General features: G+C 36.9%; 1 protein-coding gene across 1 annotated transcript; it reads left to right on the plus strand.

Moving 5' to 3' along the window:
* The first annotated feature begins 1993 nt into the window (after positions 1-1993).
* phf10 (PHD finger protein 10) lies at positions 1994-9728 on the plus strand. Its single transcript, XM_066678920.1, has 12 exons — positions 1994-2189; positions 3493-3599; positions 3696-3826; positions 3927-4010; positions 4163-4305; positions 4570-4719; positions 5030-5139; positions 5406-5559; positions 5670-5798; positions 8456-8564; positions 9147-9335; positions 9456-9728. The coding sequence occupies exons 1-12, from the start codon at positions 2121-2123 to the stop codon at positions 9539-9541; spliced, it is 1461 nt and encodes a 486-aa protein (XP_066535017.1). The 5' UTR covers positions 1994-2120; the 3' UTR covers positions 9542-9728.
* Positions 9729-10286: the final 558 nt, after the last annotated feature.

Consider the following 10286-nt stretch of genomic DNA (forward strand, 5'->3'; position numbering starts at 1 on the left):
ATCTTAATAATTGATTCACCTTTGTTTTTGGACTGTGGGAGGAAACTGGAGCAACTGGTGAAAACTCACACATCCTACTTTCACACTCCTAAAGCCATGCTACTTAAACACAGTAACAGGCTTGATAAAGATGACAAAGAGAGTGATCAAGCTATGAGAAGATGCACCCAATGCATTTTGTTTAAACATTATTCATTTACTTCAGGTCTATTTCACATGTAAGAAAACACTCAACAGCTACACTGATGTTTAATCAGATTTTCACTGTGGCTTCATCCTGCCTGTTTTTTGATAGAAATCCTTCTCTACCTCCATCCTTATTGTTGCCTCTCTCACCTCAGCCAGCATGTGTGGAGTCTCCACATGAGATCATCATTCATTATCTGTAACCAGTTCAGGGTCGCGGTGGGTCCGGAGCCTACCCAGAATCATTGAGTGCAAGGCAGGAATACACCCTGGAGGGGGCGCCAGTCCTTCACAGGGCAACACACACACACATTCACCCTACAGACACTTTCGAGTCGCCAATCCACCTACCACTGTATGTTTTTGGACCGTGGGAGAAAACTAGAGCACCTGGAGGAAACCTACGTGGACACGGGGAGAACATACCAAACTTTTCACAGACAGTCACCCGGAGTGGGACTCGAACCCACAACCTCCAGGTCCCTGGAGCTGTGTGAGTGCGACACTACCTGCCGTGCTTCCCCACATGAGTTCAGTGTGTGTTTAATCAGAATAGCTTTATATATCTGTTGATTTACATTGTTACTAATAAAATTAATGGTATCTGAAATGAGAGTTTTTACTAGTAAATCTGAGTTAGGATTTGTATCAGTGTGAATTTCGGGCTTGCCATATTCAGAATCTCTTTACACACTTCAGATTCCAAGGTACACTTAAGCTCCCAAACAGTTTTCAGGTTTTAGTCAGAGGACTGGGACGAGTTTGGCAAATCATCATGTTGTCTGTGAACCATATGTCTTGATTTTGAGATATGCTTTTGCTACATTATCCTGCTGGAAGATTCATCGATGGCCCTATTTATGCTTCCAAGTTCAGGCAGTCAGGTTTTGATCTAATTTCAACTGGTGCTTGATGTCAGTGCCATGTATCTGAACAAGTTGTCGAGGGCCTTTGGGGGGAAAAAAGGCTCATTACATCACAGAGCCACCATCACAGTTCAGACCGTCCCAGCAGGTTGTAGTAAATTAGCGCAAGTTATAGATTCTCAGATTTGTAAACTGTGCCCTCAGTTTAACAAATCGCTACCCATAGGTTTGTAAACGGTGCTTTCATCACTTAATTATGTTTATATTATTCCGTCATGTGGCTAGTAACAACCCAGAGAGCTTGTGGTCATGTACACTAGAATATATAACTGCTGGATATTTATAGTCCATCACAGAGCACTACACACTCGCACACCTCGAGTTTTGGGTTGTGGGAGGAAACCCATGCAGTCACAGGAAGAGCACACAAAACCCCTCACAGTGTGGCATGAACCGACAACTCCAGGACCCTACGACACTACCTGTTGTGACAACGTACCACCCACGTTAATTTCATATTTGAAAAAAGAAATCCAATATAAATAAGTACGTATTATAGTAAATAACTTGAAAAACATTTTGCATTGTATTCTTATTATCTGTTTATCATTAAGTTTTACGTGGGGTCTGCTTTCTTAAAAATCTGAATTATAAGAAATATAGAATATATTATTTAAAATGTATGTTTTAGTTACTGACGCTAAAATACAACTAATTTTTTATTATGACTGAAATAATGAGCGCAGCGATCCTAACATTTGGTGTGATCCCAACTCACTCTCTACTCCCTACATAGTGCACTGAGGAGGTCGGGAACGTAGGCCTTCACTCCCAAATTATGGTAGCTCGTAAGACTTTAGCATGTGGAGGAATAGAAATTGCTTATAATGTAGAATGTGTGTATAGAAGCCGTTATTTGCTGAAGCGTGTAGCGCTCTGCAGAGTGAGAAGGAAGAGTTGCTCCAGCCCCTTGCTCCAACGGTAAACTCTGGGGACAAGGGCGGAACTCTTCGTGGGTTTTGTAGTTCTCTGTCGGACTCTGGGTGGTATTATTGTGATCATCAGAAAATGGCAGCTGTTTTATCACCGCGACAGTGCGACAGTAATCCTGCAACTCCCGGAACTCAGTCTTTAAAGGTGAATACACACCGTCTTCTTTTAAACCTTTAGTAAATAAACACTTCGATCGTTAAAAGAGAGTTCTAGGATGAGCGCGAGTTCCCGCGTCTCTGTTTGTATTTTGCTCCTCAAGCTAGGATAGGCTAACTATCCCTGTTAGCTCAGCCTATAAACCGTACAATTTACTCTGAAACAGAAAGAAATGATCCAGGGATTAAAGTGTAGAGCATTATGAATCAGGGTTACTAAAGCGAAAAGCAGAAAATACAACCAACTTCGAAACTTCTGAAGCTCCTCTTTAAATGAGAGGAGTCTGGAAAAAAAACCGCAGCGGTGAAACTCCCGAAGGGTTAACGATAGAATCCCTCTCCCTGATATTATATGTGATAACATTGTCTAATATAATGTATTTTTCCACTTATTTTCTACATATTGACTTAATTAAATATTATTTATGTGGTTGTATTCACCTGTTCCTAAAACAATGACCTTAAACAGAAAACACTTTGGCAGAGGGATACACTGCCTGACCAAAACACAGCGTCGCACACACCACTGTTCAGCGCTCATTGTAACGGTATTTGATCAGCTCCACTCCCCGTGTAGGAGCACTGTGTATTTACAGGCGCTCTTCGGGCTCTCTGACAGATGATGTAAAACGGTGGAGAGTTTGGTTTCGCTTCCATTTTTAAGGTATTATTTGACAAGGGCTGTCCTGTAGCAGGTTACTTGAAGCATATTTTCTTTCGCTTCCTTTCATTGATGAAATGGTAAGATTCTTTTGTGTGAAGGTTTACAGTAGAAAGTCTCACGATGGAAAATGGGAAAAAGTTAACCACTGGGCACGATAGTAAATTCTCTATATCCTATGCTAAATTCCGCTTTATTAATAGATAAATTGATGAATAATTTATGGTTTACTTTAGTATTGTGTCAAATGTTGGCTTGTTTCATTAAGTTGACATGCTATAGTTTATATGCTTATTTTATTTGAACAATGCTTACAGTTAAACAATGGTTTAGGACTGTGTCAGGCTTTGGTGATATACATTATAAGATGACTTCATCCTCATTACAGCCTCATTTTTTTTTAAATATTAATGCTTTCTGAGGATATAAAGACTAAACTAATTCCCTCAAGTGTCTGTATGTTATGATTTGTATATAGTTGTTATTAAAATATTATTTATAACACACTGTATAAAGTACCTTGAATATGACAGGACTATGGTTTATCCCTGTTTGCGAAACAGCTCACAAGGTCTTGTCTTTGAACGTCTTTGTCAAGTGTGTTGATTTGATTGTGGTCATGATGTTTAAGGATGACATTGAAGAGAATTCCAGTGATGGCAGCCAAGCACCCAAGAGACGCCGAATGGGTTCAGGGGACAGCTCCAGGAGTTGTGATACAAGCACACAGGAGCCTGGGTAGGATCTTTAAACTCATTACCCTGAATCTAATCACTTAGAAGATGTTATGATGGAACAGCCTAAATTATGTGAAATTCATGTTTACTGTTACAGAGCAACATATTTCCCTGCTGAAAACCTGACAGAGTACAAATGGCCCCCAGATGATACTGGGGAGTATTATATGTTACAAGAGCAAGTCAGCGAGTACTTAGGAGTTACCTCATTCAAGCGGAAATATCCTGGTACTACCACCATTAATGAAGATAATACAGATATTTTAAATCTGTTAAGAAATTAATGAAGTAAATTGCATTATGTCTCATTTTTGTGTTTTATTCCAAGATTTGGAAAGAAGAGATCTGTCTCACAAAGAGAAACTTTACTTGAGGGAACAAAATGTTATCACAGAGACACAGTGTACTTTAGGTAAGCTTTGATTAGCATAAATATCAAAAAGGTATTTTTGTATAGCATCCTTTAAGCAAAATAATTACGTATATGTATTTTTATTTATACTTTGTATATTTTAAAAATGTATCATTTACCTTCAGTTAAATGCTTGTCTTTCCCTCCTCAAGGACTTACTGCTTTGCGTAGTGATGAGGTTATTGATTTGATGATTAAGGAGTACCCAGCTAAACATGCAGAGTACTCAGTTATCCTTCAAGAGCGGGAGCGGCAAAGGATAACTAAAGAATATTCAGTGAGCACTATGAGCGCTGTAAGTAACACGCTTTCTGTATGATTTTGAAAATCTAAAATTATGCCCTAAATAAATTAAACTAATAATTTATTCAGGAAAAAAACAACTGAAAAAATGTGCTCATTTTATTTTTTAGGTAAACCACTGTAAGAACCTCTGTTATTGGTTATTGTCATTTTAATCATGTCACCTGTTTTAATTTTATTTTTTTTGATGATTATTATGTATTCATAATATAGTATGTTATAGTATGCTAATTTTTAATTTAATTTTTTACTTCAGCATATGCAGCAGCAAAATCCTCAGAAGGTTGATGCCAGCAAAGTACCAGAGTATATCAAGAAAGCTGCTAAAAAGGCAGCTGAGTTTAACAGCAATTTCAACAGAGAGCGCATGGAGGAAAGAAGAGCCTATTTTGATCTTCAAACACATGTAATAACCCGAGAAGCTCTTAACATATTCGTTTCATTTAGACACAAACTTAGAGAATGTGCTTCACTGTTGGTCAGAAGTTAAATAAAAAAAAATAAAAAATAAATGACCTAATTAGATGCATTTATTGCTTTTTGAATTTTTGGAAATGAGCCATATGTAGAAACACATTTTGATTAGTTTGTATCACAATGCAAAATCAGTCTAATGTTGCTGTAGTTTTATATTATTTATTTATTTATTTTTACAACTGGATGTTAGATTTCTAAGTGTGTGTGCTACCCATAAAACCTTCCCATATTTTTTGCAGATAATTCAGGTACCTCAAGGAAAATACAAAGTACTCCCACCAGAAAGGACCAAGACAGGGCCATACCCTGTTGCCCTCATCCCAGGCCAATTCCAGGAATATTACAAAAGGTATGCATGTGCACTATTTTTTTAAATACTTTTATGGACATATTTTAACTTGGTTCAGCCAATCTTTTAGATATTAAAATTAGTAATTAATATTTTGTATAATTTGTACTAATTGATTAAAACTTTAAACAAATAATTCTAAAAACTGATTAAGTAAGATTTTGTGTGCATTAAATTTCTAATGTGATGTGTTTGGACACGTTCAGGAGACAGAGTTGATTTACATTATCATAAGCTTCTAAGTGTGTTTTTTGGCTGTGTTGCAGGTACTCTCCAAATGAACTGCGCTACCTTCCTTTGAACACAGCCCTTTATGAGCCCCCACTGGACCCTGAGCTGCCTGCCCTAGACAGTGATGGGGACTCAGATGATGCAGATGACGGCAAGGGAGAAGATGGCAAAAAAAACAAAGGCTCCTCTGTAAGGTTTCAACACCTAACTGAAGGCTGTCTTATTACGATCTGAATTTATATTGAATATTATCATTCATATTTTACTTTCAACTGACAGCTGTCACATTTCTCATGTAGGACAGCTCATCTGGAAACACCTCGGATGGAGACAGCCAGGACAGTGGGTTGCAATCTAAAGGCAAGAATAAGGACCGCAAAGACGCCATTCCTCGCCCCCTCCAACACAAATCTGTCCCTGGGTACAAGGTAGAAGAGAAAAGCCCCTGATATATTTTTTTTCTTCCCCTTTCCCCCTGTTTTGCCCTCTCAGTTTTTTCCAGCACTTTTGCCAGAGAAACCCTCTTTTCATCTGACCTGATTGTACTCCTCCACAGCCAACACACACATGGTATGTGCACACACTTCTAAAGGTTACAGCTCTGTGCTGGGACTGCACTCATCGGCGGAACTTTGTTTTTATTTTTTGATTCTGGTACTGTCCAGTGCTACTCAACCCTTTTGAAGGTTCATGTTTTCAAACGTTCTGGAGCAATAATGTTTTTGCGTGGCACTGCCATTACTTTAAGGCTTTATTGCTGAGTTGCACAGTTTTTTAATTTATCTTTACCATATGAACATTACACAGATAAAAAAAATACCTCTTGACTGCCTGCCTGTCAGATAAGCTAAAAGGCAAATGTGCAGATATGTTAGGCTGCTAATTTATAGATGTAAAATGCTAAACCATTGAAAACAAAGTTATGTATTTGAATAGGTTTTTACTTTTAAAAGGGAATTCCACCCAAGAAATGTATTTCCACCTTTGCTTTAGTTGCTTGTTTTTTTGGGGGTTTTTTTAATCATATTTTTTTTTTATCTTAAAACAGAATACATTTTCAAGCTTTTCTTTTATTACTTTGTTTTGAAATAAGTTTTTGTTTTTTTTTTGTTTTGTGATTGGATAGACAAGTCCAGTAACTGAACTTCTGCCTTGGAAGACGTTGCAGTAGTAGAAAGCACTTTATTTCCTTGACTGTAGGCCACAAACATCTTGGAATGATGTAAAATGGTGTTGGGTGGAATTTACCTTTAGTAAAATAACTTGTTCTAGCATGCAATTGTTATTAAACTGCCAGCGATTTTTAACTTTTTGAGCATTTGGGCAGTTGGGCAGTTCATGCTTGACTGTTTTAGTTGTTTATGGATAGATTCTTTGTGTTATTTTTTTGTTGTTTATGCACTTTGGATCAACAAAAGGTATACCTTTACAAACATTATCTAGAAGAACACTATTTTTAAAAAGTAGACTACAGCTTTACAAAAGTAACATAGGTGTCTCACAAATATGCTTTGCATATTGCAATAATTATCCATTTTACTTTGTTGGTTAACAGTATGAATCTGCTTATATCTACAAATTGAAAGAGTACAGTGTATAATTTCAAAAGCTTAGTTCTTAAGTAGAAACCTTGTTCCAAATTCAGATGGAACATATTTGTACTGTTTAGGAGTGCTCTTTTTTAGGTCCTTTTTTTATTTGTCTACCTCTAGGAAGAAACCATAGGATAAAGAACTATACTTAAAAACTGTTCTATTTGGAAATCATATTTACCCCATTTTACACATACCTGTTTATTACCAGAATGTTAGTACTGAATAAATGTCCCTGTAACAATAACATCAAAACAGCTTGTGGTTTAGGCTGCACAGACGCAATTGGGGGTATTTGTTATTTCATCTTTTTTTCAAAGCCAGTTATTTCTGTTTGATAAAAATCAAAATGTTGTGGAACATTGGATTTTGGCCCTTTTTAAATATGCCACAGCAGTTCTGCAGTTTGCCACAAGGAGATTTTGTAGTGTAATCTTTGAAGTCTTAAGAATTGCTAGTGAATGTTTGCAGTTTAGTCTTGCATGTATTAAAACACTTCATTACCATAAATATATGTTACAATGTGCTTGTTTGAAACACAGTAGGTACAGCTTCTGTTGATCCATTTTCCATAGAGGATATTGAGAATTTCTTGTCTTGTTAAATGTGTTGTTATAGTGTAACTATAATGTTATTTGCATATAAACACACACACGCACACACACACTAAAATATATATATATATATATATATATATATATATATTAGTTCCCCTTTTTTAAATGCAATTGTATGGGCGTTGATTTAGTTAGAACTCCTCTTACTGTGATAAAATGAATGCTTACATTATCTTATTGACTTAACCATAATTTGTCTGACCCATAGCTTGTACCCCACTTTCCATTTACTCTTTGTTTATCAAAATGATATCACTACCATTTCAAGCAGTTTTATAGTAGAGCCCTTTGACATGTCAGTATATAGAGCCAATATCACAGTTAAGAATTTGAATAAAAAGGTTTTAATGAAATTAGATTGAATATCAATTGTTTTTTTTATTGGTGTGAGCACTGAATGAAAGTATTCAACCTGTTTTCAGGTAAAGTGTGTTTCATGCCATATGCTCCTATAGCATGGTATATAAACAGTAATGTTTATTTGTGGATGTTCTACAACAGATCTCCATGAGAGTTTGTGTAGAACAATGCTGTGAGATGATTTTGTTATAAACTTGTTCATTCACTGAATTCCACCTAATGAGTGGAGAGTGTATTGCTGCCTGAAAAGTAATATGTTTTAAGTTCTTGTAGTTGTAATTAACTGTCAAGGTTCTAGAAAGCTTTCTTTTCTCCTGCAGGCATGAACTCTTATAAACTCATAGGTAACTGACTGAAATGTGCTTTAATGAAACCTCTGATTAGTAGGGTGATTTATATTTTTCTTGCTAAGGTTCCTCTGCATTTTGAGCATTAATTAATTTGTGAACACAGTTGTCTGGGTATTGTATGACCTTTGGTTGCCATGGCTTTTATAGCATTGCTTTGCCCTTGCAGCCTAAGGTCATTCCCAATGCTATATGTGGCATATGCCAGAAGGGTAAGGAGTCCAACAAGAAGGGAAAACCAGAGACACTCATCCACTGCTCCCAGTGCCAAAACAGCGGTAAGTGAACATCTCAGAAACGTTTAAACTGAAGTTTATTATTCAATGCTTAGAGTTGTCCAGCAGAGGGCAGTTATGTATCACCTCTACATTAGTTGGTGATGTCAGTGTTATTCACAAGTTCTCCTGAAAGTGGTGCTAGAGCATATTTTCTGACCAGTTAATGCACAATTGCATATAGTTAATGCATATTGATCTACATATGTTTTTTCGAAGACGGCGCTATGTACCTATACATATGAAATGGCTTGTTGTTAAGAGAATTGTAATGCTACTATCACCACCTGGTGGACTAATTTTGATCCTATTAACTCTTGTAATATAGTAATGCAGCATAAACTCCTCTGCACCTGCCTTTATACTCTGACAATAATAACAGGCTTTAAACATGACAACATAGATGCACACTTAAGGTCAGTCATAGATGACATTGTGAGTAGACTGGCCTTCATGATGTTATTTCTTCTTTGCTTGTTCTTTTATGCAGTAGCTAAGTTACAGTCCATTGTAAATGGTCATTCTAGCACTGAATCTTGTTTATGCTGCTTTTTGTTGTTGAGAGAGGCCTGATTTTGTGTTCAGGTCATCCATCCTGCTTGGATATGAGTGCTGAGCTGGTGGCTCTGATAAAGACTTACCCCTGGCAGTGCATGGAATGTAAGACGTGCACCGTGTGTGAGCAGCCCCACCATGAGGAGGAGATGATGTTCTGTGACAAGTGTGACCGTGGCTTCCACACATTCTGCGTGGGCATGGACTCCATTCCTCTTGGTAAACCCAATTCTGTCAGCCATCGTTGTCTTCTGTCAGTGCTTTCCTACAGAAGTACGGGCTTAAGGTTGAATGTCGTTATGTATGTTGCTTAAAGCTATTTGTGTTTTTTTGTTACAGGCCTCTGGGTTTGTGATTGCTGCAACAAAGATTCCTCCTCACCTAAGAAAAAAGGAACAGCAAAAACACCCAAAAAATCTAAATAAATGTATAAGTAATAATTTTGCTTATTCAGCGGTGCTGTTAGTGTGACACTTTTTTTTAATTATCTCTATTTTAATTGTATAATTTACTTTTTAAAGGTTAGACATGCAATCAACCAATAATTTTATTGTTCACTGTAGCTTTTTCTGTACAGGTGTTAACCGTAATGAAAATTATGTTAATGTTTTTCTATTCTTTGTAAAATAAAGTGCAAAATACCACCATAAATTTGTCTTTTTTTTTTTTTACACTGCATTTTCTGTCAACTAAAACTATAGACACCCTCTAGTCAATGCTCTATTCTCCTGCAAATTATGAATGATGCCTTTTCACAATTCCATAGAACAGACGCCATGTAACAAGCCTGCAGGATACAGAAGGTAACATAAGTCTGCTTGTTGTTACCACTTGATAGCCAGTCTGTAATTGCCACAAAAGAGTGCTCCTTAGGACAGCTATGCTTTTATTCATCCTTTCTATCGTCCACAGCTTTCCATTCTGCAGGTGGTGTTTGTCTCGTTCAAGTCAAGGGTGACCTCCATACACGCACCTGTCAGTCTGTGTTGTGTAACCTGAGATGCTCATCTACAGATTACATTTGAAAGCCTGTATTTGGAAAAAGCAAAAGGCTTGCACATGTGAAAACACTCAAAGCACATGTACTTTATTGGTGGTACCCTGAAATATAATTATTTGTTTTCTGTCAATTCTTATGTTTTGTGTTTATAAGCTTTGTTTTACTGAAAT

Source organism: Hoplias malabaricus, chromosome 8 (genome assembly GCF_029633855.1).
Source record: "Hoplias malabaricus isolate fHopMal1 chromosome 8, fHopMal1.hap1, whole genome shotgun sequence".
NCBI lineage: Eukaryota > Metazoa > Chordata > Actinopteri > Characiformes > Erythrinidae > Hoplias > Hoplias malabaricus.

Bases quoted from the DNA above. Each gene is read 5' to 3' on its own strand.
- phf10 (XM_066678920.1), top strand. From the start codon at position 2,121: ATGGCAGCTGTTTTATCACCGCGACAGTGCGACAGTAATCCTGCAACT. The intron at 4,720-5,029 runs GTAATAACCCGA...TATTTTTTGCAG, and splicing joins ATTTTGATCTTCAAACACAT to ATAATTCAGGTACCTCAAGG. The intron at 9,336-9,455 runs GTAAACCCAATT...TTTTTGTTACAG, and splicing joins CATGGACTCCATTCCTCTTG to GCCTCTGGGTTTGTGATTGC.